Genomic DNA, 16260 nt, shown 5'->3' with positions numbered 1-16260 from the left:
AGTTTCCTTGAGTGAATTTTCCGAAACGCAATCGTAAATACCGGAATTTATATTTAACAATAAGTGATTATTGAAAAATACTGCAGTGGTCGGCGAATGAAAATTGAGCAGATTAGTTTTGATAACTATTATGCCTTGCGTTCCTTGACATCGTGCAGTTATCCGTAGTTGGTTGCATACCCGCTAAAAGCATTCCTCTTTAGACTTCAATGCAACATACATGGACCTAGTTTGGCATATACAACTAATAATAGACAGCACTAAATAAACGCAAAAACTTTATTTGTAAAAGATCTGCATTCCTAATCGAACACCTTACAACCACCCAATTGCATGAGGCTATCAATTAAAATAGTTACCAAAATTACACAAATGAAATCAACAATAAGTTTAAACTATAAAGGATACGAAAGGCTTTTAAGAGAATTGAGAAACTTATGCAGAAAGAGAGTATAACAAAAGTCCCTTTAGAGCGAAGAACCCCCACACAATAATTTTTTTTTGCAAGTGAAATTGTTAGCTACCGATAATTATACGGATCATATTTATATTCTTGTGATTTCATCTCTCAAATTACTTAAATATCAGTTACATGAACTCCCTTTGACTTTTATATTAATTTTTTAAAGTGTTTGTTAAAGTGTGTCAATTGTAATTATACCAAAAATAAGAATGGCATCTAACGTCTTTGGAAGTCACACAAGCGGCGGGAGCCTCAAAAATAATTATAGCGACAAAAGCTCCGCTAGAGATTTTTCACTAGACAATCAGAAGCATAAAAATGATTATTTAGTACCAAGATCATGTGATGAACCTCCTATACCTTCACCACCTATATTGTCAAAGTCTGGATTATCTACCTATCACCCAGCAACAAGTTCAGATTACAATGATCACAATTACTTAACTTCTAGTTTGAGAAAAGCCAGTATTGATTCAAATGATTCACTTGAAAATTCAAGTCCTGCTGATTCATTTGAAGAGTGTGGAAAATCTTCGGCTGTTAATAACTGGATTAATAACTTCAATTCGAGATTGAGTAATGTGGAGGATTATGAAAATATTAAACTTATTTCCTCTGACGAAGATTTGGCAATGTTATTCCATTTCTATTATAAAACTAGGTATGAGCTTCAAGATATTTATAGCTCATTTGAGAAGAAATATCAAAATAAATTATTTCCTTATTTGCATGGTTTAAATAGTATTAATCAGAGAGAATTTTTCACCGATTCATGTATCACTAATGATGATATTATCAAAAATATCTTATCTGATAAATCAATTTTCAATATAATGTTTATTAATAGCTCCGAAAGTCCCAATATCACACCCAATTTAATAAATACGATACCATTGACGGACATACTAAGTACAAATAGAGTACAAAGAAAGATGAGCAAGCACTTGCAAAGTGATTGTGAGGTAAAGGAAATCGAAGATATTGAGGAACATATTGATGAAGAAGAATATGATGAAAGGTTCGAAAAGTTTAATCATATTTGGCAACTAGATGTTATCAATTGTTATAACAATTTAAATAACCGAAATTATAAAGATCAAATCAGACTAATGGCGCCCTTATCTAACTTTGTCATATACAATTATGATAAAAATGATCAAGAATCGACAAATGTTGCTAAATTGATAAATACCTTGAGAAATAAACATCGTGATCAGATTATTTATGTTGTCAGCAATGAAGTAGATTGGAATTTAATTGAAATGGAATATTTCGATAAGACCAATAATTTCGAATCATATATATTTGAAAACCAACTTATACCTTCTTCATCTTTTGATCTTACATCTACTAACAAGGTGAATTATTCTACTAAATTACTAAAATACGAACAACAAATGATATGGAGATTAAATTCAATGAAGAGAATATTGGGTGGGAAAATATGTCTAGGGAATATTGCTGATTTTGGAAATTTAACAATAAGCAAAGGGTGTGACTTTAAGCTAATAATAAACTGTCATGAAAAAGCGACGTTTCCAACTGCAAAAGTTTTGAATTCTATATATGAAGATTTCAATAATCCTGTACGAAAAGACAATATCTATTATTTGGAATTTCCTTCATCGGGCTGTACTAAATTCAAAGATTTATCATATAGAGATGTAATATCGTACTTGAATGTATTGAAATTGGTAGATCTTTGCTTAAGAAAGGCTGATGATATAAGTAATGTATTTATTTTTTCATATGATGGTTTCACAGGATTATCTTTGCTCACAATAAGTATTTTACACTTTCATAAATTTCATTCAACTGAAGAATCTATATTGTTTTTATTGAATAATCAAGAACGAGACATAAAGTTGCATTACTTCAGAGATGATATCTTTTTCTTGAAAGGATTTGAAAAATTCATTGATTTCTGTAAACGTATAGATGATTGCAATTTCCCGTTAGTATCGTTAGATTATAATAAAATTCCCAATAACAGTAAGCAAAAGTTACTTAACTCATTCAAATATGATTGGTTTAATATTACAAAAGACAACAACTTTCCTTCAAAAATATATAGTAATCTATATTTAGGTTCTGTGAACCATGCCAATTCAATTACGGTTTTGGATTGCAAGAAGATTGAAAAATTAATATCCATAGGTGAATGTCCAAGATGGTTCAAATTATTGAGAAATCATGTTATATTTGATTTTGAAGTACCCACAAGAAGAATATACCAAAACAGTGGAAGAATTTTAAAACCAATTTACCAATTCAATGAAAATGGAAAAGATGGTCCTACAGCTGTATACGAAGTAGATTTTAATTTATTAAATTCAGATATTCGTAAGAGTCCTAAGTTACCCAAGTATCTTAAATCAATGATATTTATTCACAATCTAAAGGATGATGGAAAAGATTCTATCTTACCATTGTTGATTAATTGTCCACCAGAAATCCAAGAAAAGATTCTTTTAAAACAGATAATTGAATCTCCTACATTAGTCCATTGTCGAATTGGAGTTTCCAGATCTGCTTCGTTAGTGATTGCATCATTGATGAAAAACTTTAAGTTCAATTTATTATTAAGTTACCTCTATGTTAGGGTGCAAAGGTTTAATATTATAATTCAACCTAATTTAAAGATCTTTTATGAGTTATATCTCTATGAACAATATTTAGGACTCAGATTAATGAAAAATGGTCAAATTCTAAATTGGGAGGTATTGTGCAATGAGATAAATAAATTAAATAGCCATTACTTAGAGTAAGATTTATATATTTATTAGACGAAAATATCAGAAAATATCAAAAAATAGGTTAGGGGGTATTTTTGTTAGGAAAGCCGCCTAAAAATTTTTCAAAAAAATTTTTTTTAGCGCATTTTAATTCCTCAAAGCGGCTACTCAAATAAAATTTTGAAAAAATTGCGCCCCTTTAGCTTAGTGGTAGAGCGTTGCACTTGTAATGCAAAGGTCGCTAGTTCAATTCTGGCAGGGGGCATTATTTTTTTATAGAAACTTCAAAACTTTTTTCAGAAGAAATGAAATGAATTGCTTCAATGACTTTATGAATTTGAAATTTATTTAGCCAATTGTAATTCATTAAAGCTTTATTTTTTAAAGAACAGCGTGTAAGATATGTCAAGAGTCGGCGTGAAAAGAGCTGTAACTGCCAGTAAGTATTCATTTGAATCATTTGAATCATTTGAATCATTTGAATCATTCTAATCGTTTTTAAAAAGTATTAATACTAACTCTATGAAAAAGTTCAAAAATTCTATCCAATAGCTTTAGCAGATAAAAGTTGGGATAATACAGGTTTATTGGTAGATGCATCATCTGATGAAATCAAAGATGAAAGGATTAAGTTATTGTTGACTATAGATTTAACTCAAGCTGTAGCTGATGAAGCAGTTAATAAGAAAGCAAATTTAATTATGGCCTATCATCCATTTATATTTAGAGGTTTGAAATCAATAACATCTAAAGATCCTCAACAAAGATCATTAATTAAATTAATTCAAAATAATATTAGTGTGTATACACCACATACAGCAGTTGATAGTGCTAAAGATGGAGTTAATGACTTTTTAGCTGATGGGATTATCAGTGGATATGAAGAAATATCAAGAGAAGCAATTGAAAAAGATCCAGTAGCTGAAGAGTGTGGTATGGGTAGATTAATTACTCTTAATAAACCTGTATCTTTAACTAAATTAGTTGAAAATATTAAAATTTCCTTAGGATTGAAAAATGTTCAAGTTGCCCAAGCTGCTGGTATAGATGATCATTTAATATCTACAATAGCTGTATGTGCTGGATCAGGAAGTGGAGTATTTAAAGGGGTTAAAGCTGACTTGTATTATACAGGAGAAATATCTCATCATGAAGCATTATTTTTCACTGAAAGTGGAAGTTCTGTAGTAGCATGTAATCATTCTAATACAGAAAGAGCCTTTTTAAAAGTTATGAAACAACAATTATTAACTCAAATTCCTGATGCTGAAATTTACATAAGTGAAACAGATAAGGATCCATTCCAAATTTGGTAATTAACTAGATAAAATAAAAAAGTATTACATATATATAGCCTGTATTTATTTTCTATTTAACATTAATTTACCCCATATTTTTAATGTACATAATTAACTTGATTTAGGTAAACAGTAAGATACAGACGCACCCATGCCGCCAAGACCCCAAAATATTTTTTAGTAGATCTTTACTATGACAAATATCAGAAAACAGTATATAATTAACTAGTCCATAGGATAAGTACCATAGGATTTATGTATTAAAGCAACAAGTATCAGAACCAAGATCTAAGTGTGAATAGACTCGTCCTATTTTATTTTTTAGAACAAGTTCTAAATTTGTAAAGATGATGAAATCAAAGTCACAGAGTTTGCACCTATACGAGATGCAAGGCTCATTACCTTCATATAATGTTAAAGCAACTATAGTACCTTGTGAAGGTACCGATATTGTATTTTTATATGGAGGGTTTGATGATCTGGATCAATTAGATGGTAATGTATATCTTTTAAATTTAAAGACAAAAATTTGGGAAGTTGATGATAAACATGAAGGAATTTATAGAGATGGTCATCTGGCAATTCATATAGGAAATGGGAATGTTTTAGTATTTGGTGGAGTACCATATGATGAAGAATTTGCTGATACAGTATCTATATCCAATAGAAGAAATCAAAATCAGAATCATATTCCAAATCAAAATCAAAATCATTCATTTAATAAAAATAGTATAATGTTAATTTATAATATTTATACTAAGAAATGGATTGGACCCCCAGATTTCGCATTAAGTAATGCACCAGCTCCAAGATCAAGACATGCTTCATGTTTATCTCGGGATGGATCTAAACTTTATATAAGTGGAGGTTTAACTAAATCTTCTAATGGAAATGTATGTCTGGAAGATTTATATTGTTATGATTTAACTTCAGGTAATTGGATGGGGCCTATAAGATTTGTTTCAAGATTTGATCATTTTATTAAAATTCATGATGATAAATTATATTCATTTGGTGGACTTGATAGAGATATGAATCATGTAGTTAATACAGTATCGTTTTATTCATTTAAAACAAAAGAAGTTGGAGAAATAACTTTATATTCTCCTTATGATTATCAATATACTCCACCATCTGATAAAAGATATTTCTTTGGTGAAGAAAGAATCTTTTTAGATTCAAAAATAAATTCTTCATTAACTTTAAAAATGTTTTTACCTCCATGGAATTCTAATATAGCTGGACTTCATATTGATTATTTTAATACTGAGAAATATGAAACTTTAAAAGTATGTGATGTAGGAAGTTTTGCACCTTATTTTAAACAAAATTATATTGATATTATGAGTTATTCTTGGAAAATGGGATTTATTCATACTGGTGATGATAGTTTATATTTATTAGGAAATAAATTCCGAAGAGATTTTGAAGAACAGCCACTTGGAAATGAAAATGAAAATGAAAATGGTGATGGTGATGGTGATGGTGATGGAGATAGTTTAGATCCTAAATTAACTTCACTTTTAAAGGTAAAACTATCTTCATTAGGTATACCACTGAGTAATTCAATTCAATCTTATTCACTGAATAAATCACAATTAACTGTTGATTTAAAGAAATTATTAACTGATGAAGAATTTACTGATTTTGAAATCCTTGCCTTTAAAGATGAAACTGATAAATGTGAATATTCAGAATATTCAGATTCTTTTGATATTGAAAATTTATCAAAACTGAATAAATTAATTAGTATTAAAGTTCATAAGGCAATTTTAATAGCTCGATGGCCTCATTTTCATAGATTAATATCTATTGGAATGAATGAAACTATTCATAATAAGATGCTTATACCAGAACCTCAAAATTGGGTTAAGGGACTTATTTTCTTTCTTTATAGTGGATCTATAGAATTTGAAGATTATATTTTCCCTGAGTTTACAATCCTTGATTATTTAGGATTATTAATTCTATCAAATTTATATAATTTACCCGATTTAAAAGAAGTGGTATTATTTCAATTATATCGAGAATTTGAAGAATTTCAAATTCAATTATTTAAAGATCCAGAAAATGAACAAATAATTCTGATACTTTTAAAATTATGGAAAGAATTATCGATTGGAAATATTGAATCGATATTTCTTATGAAAGTTATTGAATTAATAAAATCTATATGGAGTACAATCACCAGATCTAATGCATTTTTAAGTCTTAGTAAAGAACTTATAATTAAACTTTGTCAAGATTCAAGTGATGAAATGAAATCAGAAAGTAATTTAGCCACTCCTGAATCAAGTCATGGATCTTTTGATCAAAATAATTATAGTGATGATCTTGAAACTCCCGCCCGAGTTTCAAGTTCTCCATTTGTTATTGATTTAGTTCATCCTACTCATCGTCAAAGTAGTTCATTTTCTAGTCTTCAACATTTGACAGGAGTATTAAACGATAATTTACATACGTGACAATTCTACTTTTAACAATTATACATTTAATTAATACATAAATAAACGAAAACAAACGACTCTATTAAATTCTATCTTGTTATTTCTCTTCATCTTGTTTGTCCTCGTCATGGTGTCCTAAAATATGATCAAACCAATCTCCAACAGTATCAATAGAATCTCCAATTGTATCTTGGGCATCTTCAACAAAATCTTGTAGACCATCGATTATTGAATCTAAAAAGCCTCCCTTATTACCTTCGTGTGGTTCTTCTTCTTCGTCATTATCATCATCATTATCATCTCCTTCATCAACTTCATCTTCAAAATCAGTTGGTTTAGCAATTGGAGTATTAACTATTGATGAAATACTCGACTCTTCAGATATCATTGATTGAAGAGGTTTATTATTAGTACTTATAGAAATTGTAGTAGCTGATGAATCAGCAGGCTTTTTCTTCCATAATAAATCATAAGTTGCATTCACAACAATATGATCAATCTTAAATGGTAAATCAGGATATTCCAATGGATCTAACCAATCATTAGATAATCCATTATTTAAAATTATTGTAGATGAACCATTATTAGGAGCAGGTTTAATATTTAATGAATCACATAATATATTATAAACTTCAGTATTTTTAAATGGTTCAAATTTATTATGACCAAATTGTTTAAAATATGGTCCACTACCTAAAAATATAGCTCTCATTAAAACTTCAGTATTATTATATCCATGAACACCTTTTGGAGAATATTCATTATTATTTTCTTTCATTTGTTTATGAGTAGATACTGAATATCCTACTTTAGGTATAATCCAAATTGGTGCTAAACGATAATTAAATCTATGATCAGAAATATTACCACCAAATTCCCATTCTGATGGAATATCTTCAACTTTAAAAACATCAAATGTATCTTTATAATCTAATTTCTTATAATTTTCCATAATTTCATTATATATTTCTTCATTTGAATATTGTTCAAAAGGTCTTAAACCAAATAATGGCCAACCATCTAAATGTTGAATTTTATTTAAATCCACTAAATCATCTAAATAAATAATTCTTTCATTTGAAGTTGGAGCCATTCCATGATCACTAACAATTATTAAATTAACAATATTATCTAAATTTCTATCATGTAATTCCTTTTGAAGTAAATCTATAAAATTATCAACATAAGTTAATGCATCAGTTAAATTTGTACCTGATATACCATATTTATGACCAAAAGTATCAATGGTTGGTACATAAGTTAAAATTAATTCTGGTCTAGTTGAAATATCTTCTTTATCAATCCATCCTAAAACTCGATCAACTTTAGATGTTAATAATTCTGATCCATTATATTTATCAAAATTAATTTCTGGTCCAATGGTTGGAACTTCACTACCTGGCCACATATGAACTGCTGCATTAATTCCTTGATTTTTAGCAGTTGTCCAAACTGGTTCACCTCCTTGCCAAAATTCAGGATTAAGACCTCCAACTTTTGGATTTGTATTAATAAATTGTTTTTTTAATAAAGGATCATAAAATGTATTACCAACTATACCATGTTCAGATGGATATAATCCAGTAACTAATGACCAATGATTTGGAAATGTTGATGAAGGAAATGAAGGTATCATATAAGGAGAAGCATATTCATTAACTAAAAGATTATGCATAGTTGGTGTAAGTTTTGGAGTAATATAATGAGGATGAAATCCATCTAATGAAATTATAATGGTTGTAGGATGAAAATCATGAGTTGAATTAGATATTATTTGTTTATTAAATTTATTAACATATATTGTCGTTGAATGATTCTTATTATTTCTAACAATTAAGAATATAATTATTGAAATTAATAATCCCGTTATAATTGATCCAAATGCTACGGTTTTGCGGACTTTCTTATTAAGTAATTTAATTTGATAATCTCTAATATCAAATCGATTAGGATTTTCAATATCTTCATCATCAATTTCAAAACTGTCATCATCACGTTCACGTTCTCGTCCATTTGCGTTATTTAACATTTGATAACTTGAATCAGAACTATTACCTGGTGAAGATGATGATTTAAATAGTGAAGTGACTTTTCCTAATAATTTCCCCATATTATTGGATTTGCCATCATTTTCATAATCTAATACTTCTAGAAAGTCTTCATCATTACTGGTAGATCGATGAAGATTATTTTGTTCATTAAATAAGTAGTCATCATCGGGATCATCCATATCGGTTACAGGAACATCTACCGCGTGTGGTTGAGGATAATTCACCGACATCTTATTCGGTTTAGTTGTGGTAGTTGTGGTGCTTGTGGTGCTTGTGGTGGAGTATTTGGGTAATCTATTATTAGTATCCCTATTTGATAAGGACCCTATTGTTAATAAATAAATAAATTTATTGGTAGTGTACAGAATCTGCCGATGCTGGATTTCGCACTATAGTAGTTAACACTTAATACTTTATACTTAATACTTTATACTTAAAGCTTAATGATTAACGCATATATATATATAATATATAGTTAAAACATGTGTACTGCATTCATGTAGATATTATAGTGGAGTAAAAGTGATTCTTGAACTATGCAGATTTTGTTATTATGGTATATTATATCTACTCTCTATTTACTGATGTATATCATAGTTTAGACTACTTTTCTATAAATAACTAGTGATATACACAGATATCTAAATTGTGACATTTGTCTATATCTCTATTACTACCATCTCTTCCTTTACTATGAGATGGAATTAGGACTATTCTGCCATTTTTAGCTTCCAATGTCTCTTACCACTGTTATTTTCTTAGCAATATGACATATTTTATTGGATGTACATAACACAATCTGAGCGCGTATTTGGGTGCAAAATCATTTAATTATTCATTTTATTGAACATAATAAATTAAACATATACAATAATATCTATATAAAGTATAAACAGCAGAAAGAATTGAAATTTGACATTACGATTTAAATAATACTATTACTATGGTAAAGGTGAGATTATCTAGTAAACATCACCTTGGTCAAACATAGCATCAGCAACCTTAATGAAACCAGCAATGTTAGCACCCTTTAAAAGAGATGGTAAAGCATGAGCATCCTTAGAAGCAGCATACTTAACGGCAGTTTCATAACAAGCTTCGAAACATTCAGTCATGATAGTCTTTAATTTGGTGTCAACTTCTTCAGAAGTCCATTGAACTCTTTGAGAGTTTTGAGCCATTTCTAAACCGGAAACAGCAACACCACCACAGTTAGCAGCTTTACCTGGAGCATACCAAACACCAGTTGGTCTGGCAGCTTCAAAGACATCAATGGCATCTTTGGTTGAACCCATATTGGAACCTTCAGCAACAAATTTAACACCAGCTTCAACTAAAACTTTAGCTTCTTCACCACTGACTTCATTTTGAGTGGCTGATGGTAAAGCAACATCAACTTGACCAACCTTAGTCCATGGACGAACACCAGCTAAGTATTCAACACTGTTAGCACCAGAGAAAGCTTTGACAGATTGTTCAACAATTTGTTCTAATGACTTGTGCTTAATCTTAGCATCAGCAATTTCAGCAATTTGTTCAACAGTAATACCAGTTTGACTGATAATAGCACCCTTGGAGTCAGATAAGGAAACAACAGTACCACCTAATTCAATAACCTTTAAGGCAGCGAATTGAGCAACATTACCAGAACCGGAAATGGCAACTCTCTTACCTTTGAAGGATTCCTTACCGTTAGAAGCTTTTTCAATCATTTTTTCAACATAGTATACTAAACCGTAACCAGTAGCTTCTGGTCTAATTAAAGAACCACCCCAAGTTAAACCTTTACCAGTTAAGATACCAGAGAAATTGTTTTGCATTTGTTTGTAGGCACCGAATAAGAAACCGATTTCTCTACCACCAACACCAATATCACCAGCTGGGACATCAGTATCAGCACCAATATATCTGGCTAATTGTCTCATGAAAGCGACACAGAATCTTCTGATTTCAGCATCGGATCTACCCTTTGGATTGAAATCAGAACCACCTTTACCACCACCCATGGATAAACCAGTTAAGGCATTCTTAAAGATTTGTTCAAAACCTAAGAATTTTAAGATAGATAAGTTAACGGTTGGGTGGAATCTTAAACCACCTTTGTAAGGACCTAAGTTGGAGTTGAATTGAACTCTGAAACCATTGTTAACTTCGATTTCACCATTATCATTTTCCCAAGCAACTCTAAATTGAATAATTCTTTCAGGAATAGAGACAACTGGAATAACCTTCTTATATTGAGGATGTTGAGTAAATAAAGTAGAATCTTCTAAAGCATGAACTAATTCATTGTAAGCTTGTTGAAATTCTGGTTCGTGAGGTAAGACCATTTTAGATAGTTATTGATATGATAATAAGATAAGAAATAAGATGAGAAGGAAATAAAAATTAGAATAAAAGTGAAAAATTCAAAAATTGAAATTAAAAATGGGTTAGGGAGTAAATTCAAGTATTTAAATAATTTGCGATGAACAGATCAGTTACAAGTAAAAATTATCAACGTATACATCTACAGTTGTATAATATTGTGTTAAAATATAATATTAATTAAATTAATAATTTAAAGTATAATGTAACAATGAAACACTCGGTAAATAAAAAAAAAAACATCTATAGGAGAACTGAGTCAAATTCTCACTAAACTTAAGTAATTTACCCTTTAACTATAAGTAAACGGAACACAATTCAGCCTACTTTGACTAGTAATTTTTCAATATAACCTTTAAAATATTAAAAATAAGAGTCATCTGTACTTCAAATTTTATTCTAAACAATAATACCGATTACTATTTTGTGTTAAAAATCTAATCAACCCAATCATTCCCATGCATGAATGAGCGTGGTGGGCAAATTCTCACTGGCGATTGATAAAGACCTACTAAATTAGCATTGTGCCCCTTATAAACCTTAACGGACCGATTTCTTCTGTTAAATACTGCGGTATTGATGTGTTGTTCAAATTCCGGCACAGGACTTGGTTTATTCTCACTAATTTCTTTTTTTTTTTCTTTTTCCTTGTATGTTTCCGCAATCCTTTAACGGACTCAGAGTCAGTAAAATTTTCGATATTACTTTTTTCGCCCTGCGAAACAAAAATTGTTGCCGAGTTAACGGCCCATTTCTATTTTGCAATTAAAAGCCCAGAGGTGTGCAAAAAGAGACTCCACATTTATTTCTTATTTTGCGAGCCAAGGATGACTCAATTCATCATTAGACATGCTGCCTAACTTAATTTATTTTTGAAATTATGCGTAGTTTCGTATTACATTACTTGAATATTTTTCAATTATGTCGGCTTACTTAGCCGTCATTACGAAAATTTTTACATGTATATTTTCTCCTATATCATATAATTAATACAACAAATTGCTAGTAAACTGCACCTGTAACTGCCCACGCTCATTACTAATTATAACCTTTCATTCTGTTATCTGTTTCAGTTATTAAAACAATTTTCAATAAGTAGTTACATGAGAATTTGTATTCCCCCAAAAACAAAATTTATTCTGTACTATTGCGATTCTCGGAGCCTTGCAATTGACCACGAACCAAAAACTCATGAAGTAAAATCTGAAACATATTTTTGACTCTCGTAGCCCCAGAGTAGTAGCCTTATCCTTCCCTGAAATCTTATCGGACCAATCATATTCATTATTTCCAAACCATCTTACTTTTTGAGAGGGCCTCATTGTCAAAAAGCTTGTTGGACTTTTGTGTTTGTATACTGAATCATGCAGGAAATTTCTAGCTGGAAATTGCCGTAACTTACAAACCGGCTTACTCCACATACAAAACTAAGACAACTATTATACTAAAATTAATTGTTCGTTAAAGGCATTACTTAGACTATCGACCCATACTTTAGTGTTTTGAACCTTCTGATCTTGTTTGTATTCTTGAAGTTGTCGTTTACTTTTAAAGATACTTAATTTCTCGAATTTATTCTTAATACTAATATACTGGGTCGTTAATGATATTATATCCTGATTTGTTTTTACTTCATTATCGTAGATAATATCTAATAAAGTCAAAACTTCTTCTATTTCCTCAATAGTTAATCCTTTAAGTACCTCTGTTAAAGTTGCTGAATCATACATATGATAAGGGCCAAAAATAAAAGTAATTTCATTAGTCTCAATTAATGATTTACTAAGTGAATTACAAATTGTAGTATCTTCTTTGAATGACGTAAGTCTGTTATTTTGAGTATCATTACATTGAATTTTCGGAGTTTGTGATATCAAAGCCGTTGAAATTCTCGTACTATATTTCCTTGAATTTGGAAAAGCACCATCAGCCGAATCGTCACTTTTAAGTTGGATTAACTTTTTATTATCAGTTTTCTTGGTATTTGGATTCCCCACGTTTGCTTTCTACACAGGGTTCTTATCTACTACTGATGTAATTGATTCGGGCTCTGCTTCACTCTCTGATTCCGATTCTGATTCTATGACTCCTGAACATATTGAGTACTTATCTACAAATTCAATGAAACTTCTCAAAGCTTGTTTCCAATCTTTTCTATCTGTGTTTGTCTCTTGGACTTGATCAATTTCATCATTTGACTCTTGAATCTTCTTGCTGTTGCGCTTTCTTTGTTTTCTTGATTTCTTAGACTTCTTCTTAGCTTTCCCTTGACACATTAAGTTTCTCTTCTCTGCTACTGAATATGTTAATCTTACACTTAAACAGAAAACAAAGGTAGTTTATACAATTATTATTATATTTCTAATATACACTCATATTTATTAATAGTATGTTAAGCAGAACATTCTAAATTCTACATTACGATTTATATAAACTTCTATTCTGCGTAATGGCGCTACCATAACATCTGCATTGTAATTTTTCGCAGTCTATACAATTATACGAAATTATCTAAGACAGTTTCTTCTTATTATTGTTATTACCTGAAACTAAGTTGTAATTCAAATAGTAATCAATGAATTTCTTCTTTTCTTCGACGTTCAAATTATTACTGATTAAAGGAAGATTATTTAATTGGAATGATGCTCTAATTTTACCTTCATCAAAAGTATCAAATTTATATATCTTAACCTTAATATTTCCTGATCTTGATAAATTGGAGAGTAATTCAAAAAGATAATAAAATTTCGAGTAAATTCCTGGAATAGGTAATGTATATGAAGCTGGTTGAAGTTTTATAACTACTGATTTAACTTTTGATTTCTTTAATAATGATGAAACTTCCGGGATATTAATGAATGGTAAAAGGGCTTTATTATTTGAAGTTGCCCCTTCTAATAAGAAGAAATTTACCGAATTTGACAAGTCTAATGAAGAAAAATCTTTGACAATAGCTGATTCATTATGAATTGAAGTGAATGTAAATCCAATTAAAGTCCATACGGAATATTGATATACCTTTTTAGTATTGAAATCTGGAATAAAGATCTTAATACTCTTCCAACTATTAACATTTGAAATTAAATGATAAATTAATCCATCAATAGGAGTTAAATAATTAGTAATAATTATATCACCTACAATTGGTTTATAATTCTCAATTTCTTCAGTATTAGATCGTTTAACTCCATCTACAGATATATTAGTATCATTAAAACCAAATAATGATAATATTATTACTTCTAATGTAAATTTAATTGAAGTTAAATAATATAAAAGTCCAAGTATAACAAAGAATGGAAGTTTTATAATAAATGAAATAGATTTAAAGATAATAGATCCAACTTTTTGAATTATATTATGTTCTTGAGCAAGTGGGAATTGTACAGGTATGAATGGTGAAACTCCTGTTGCTTTATCTCTCCATGATGAAAACTTTTCCATTGTAATGGTGAGTGAATATGACTTAGTATTATAGTTAACTAGTCAAGAACTGTGTCGCTAAGTTTTGAATTTTCAATGACATTTTTCAATTCGCACTCGAAGGCGACAAGACGACAAAGACGACACCGCATATATAAGCAGGATCAACTTTGGCACACTCACACAGTATTTGAGGGGTTACATTACTATCAACTCAATTGAGTTAACTATGAGGTTAAACAACTTTAACTAATTGTATTACTACTCTACAAGATTAAATAATTCGTTCAAATATATTTATTTGATAAATATATCATTTATAACTAATGTACACAAAGAACTAATACTAATAATAATAGGAAATAGAAGAATCAAAAGAAAGCAATCATAAAATTAAAAGTCAAAGATTTAAACATATAGTAATGTTAATCTTAAACTTATAATTCTTGAGAAGCCTTACCTGGCTTAGCCTTCTTAGTTGGTAATAAGGATGCGTGAATGTTTGGTAAAACACCACCTTTAGCAATAGTAACATGACCTAATAATTTATTTAATTCTTCATCATTTCTGATAGCTAAAGATAAATGTCTTGGAATAATTCTTGATTTCTTATTATCTCTAGCAGCATTACCAGCTAATTCTAAAATTTCAGCAGCTAAATATTCTAAAACAGAAGTTAAATAAACTGGAGCACCAGAACCAACTCTTTGAGCATAGTTACCTTTTCTTAATAATCTATGAACTCTACCAACTGGGAAAGTTAAACCAGCTTTAGCAGATCTTGAAGTTGAAGCTTTTTCGGATGAACCGGCTTTACCTTTACCACCAGACATTTTATATTATATGATTAATTATATTAAGTATTTAAAGAGTTTTAAATATGAAGGGAAAGAAAAAACTTCAATAAAAGAATTAATAGTAAATTAGAATTTTTTGTTTAAGGGATGTTGTACAGTTTAAATAATTTGTGAGACAGGGGAGACAAACAAAAAGTCAAACTACTGAGAGGGAAACATTTAGTTAGGTGCGAGTCGCTATAGTGAGTGAGTGAATGTTTGTTTTGGTTAGATTAGCGCGTGACAGTTTCAAATTTACACAACAAATTTTAGAGATTACGCATGCCTGGAGATGTGGTCTGTGATTTACACACCCTGGGTGTGTAACTATGAGACTTGGGGAATCACTATTATTGACTGCAAATTAACTACGAATGACTACATGAGTACCGTTACTGTATCAATATATTGTATGAGTAATGGGTAGAGAGTATAGATAACTATAGAGAGTAGTGAAAAGTGTTATCAAACCATAGTAATAAGTAATAATTAATGAGAACAGAGTAGTGAGGGCTCTGTATAATGAGTTACTGTACTCTGTACACTGTAAACTGTACACTGTACTCTACTATAATGTAAACTGTACTGTAAACTGTACTGTTCATCAACAACAGGAGAAGAGAAGAACAGGAGATCAAGA

General features: G+C 29.9%; 6 protein-coding genes and 1 non-coding gene across 7 annotated transcripts; 3 read left to right on the top strand and 4 right to left on the bottom strand. All coding sequences in view use genetic code 12, as the record gives it.

Annotated features, from left to right (window-relative positions):
• Window positions 1-672: 672 nt before the first annotated feature.
• NIF3 (Nif3p) lies at window positions 673-4514 on the top strand (the record flags this gene model as incomplete). The annotated part of the gene is made up of 2 exons (XM_064885211.1): window positions 673-3163; window positions 3730-4514. The coding sequence occupies 2 exons, from the start codon at window positions 673-675 to the stop codon at window positions 4512-4514; spliced, it is 3276 nt and encodes a 1091-aa protein (XP_064736969.1).
• On the top strand, window positions 3392-3463 carry RJT21DRAFT_t122. The gene has a single exon. It is a non-coding gene; the product is annotated as a tRNA-Thr (tRNA).
• Window positions 4515-4678: 164 nt separating the features above from the next.
• RJT21DRAFT_52283 (uncharacterized protein) lies at window positions 4679-7000 on the top strand. The gene has a single exon (XM_064884926.1). It carries the CDS (start codon window positions 4844-4846, stop codon window positions 6959-6961), a length of 2118 nt encoding a protein of 705 aa, XP_064736968.1. The 5' UTR covers window positions 4679-4843; the 3' UTR covers window positions 6962-7000.
• Window positions 7001-7012: 12 nt separating this feature from the next.
• RJT21DRAFT_122555 (nucleotide diphosphatase/phosphodiesterase) lies at window positions 7013-9313 on the bottom strand. Its single transcript, XM_064882443.1, has one exon. It carries the CDS (start codon window positions 9222-9224, stop codon window positions 7041-7043), a length of 2184 nt encoding a protein of 727 aa, XP_064736967.1. The 5' UTR covers window positions 9225-9313; the 3' UTR covers window positions 7013-7040.
• A 498-nt stretch (window positions 9314-9811) lies between these two features.
• GDH3 (glutamate dehydrogenase (NADP(+))) lies at window positions 9812-11575 on the bottom strand. The gene has a single exon (XM_064884925.1). The coding sequence runs from the start codon at window positions 11322-11324 to the stop codon at window positions 9957-9959; it is 1368 nt and encodes a 455-aa protein (XP_064736966.1). The 5' UTR covers window positions 11325-11575; the 3' UTR covers window positions 9812-9956.
• A 2124-nt stretch (window positions 11576-13699) lies between these two features.
• Window positions 13700-14961, bottom strand: RJT21DRAFT_122552 (lysophosphatidic acid acyltransferase). The gene has a single exon (XM_064882442.1). It carries the CDS (start codon window positions 14803-14805, stop codon window positions 13873-13875), a length of 933 nt encoding a protein of 310 aa, XP_064736965.1. The 5' UTR covers window positions 14806-14961; the 3' UTR covers window positions 13700-13872.
• Window positions 14962-14969: 8 nt separating this feature from the next.
• On the bottom strand, window positions 14970-15734 carry HTA2 (histone H2A). Its single transcript, XM_064882441.1, has one exon. It carries the CDS (start codon window positions 15615-15617, stop codon window positions 15222-15224), a length of 396 nt encoding a protein of 131 aa, XP_064736964.1. The 5' UTR covers window positions 15618-15734; the 3' UTR covers window positions 14970-15221.
• Window positions 15735-16260: the final 526 nt, after the last annotated feature.

This window comes from Scheffersomyces amazonensis (assembly GCF_036850825.1).
Source record: "Scheffersomyces amazonensis strain UFMG-HMD-26.3 chromosome Unknown RJT21scaffold_6, whole genome shotgun sequence".
Classification (NCBI taxonomy): domain Eukaryota; kingdom Fungi; phylum Ascomycota; class Pichiomycetes; order Serinales; family Debaryomycetaceae; genus Scheffersomyces; species Scheffersomyces amazonensis.
This window is presented reverse-complemented; position numbering and strand designations above follow the sequence as displayed.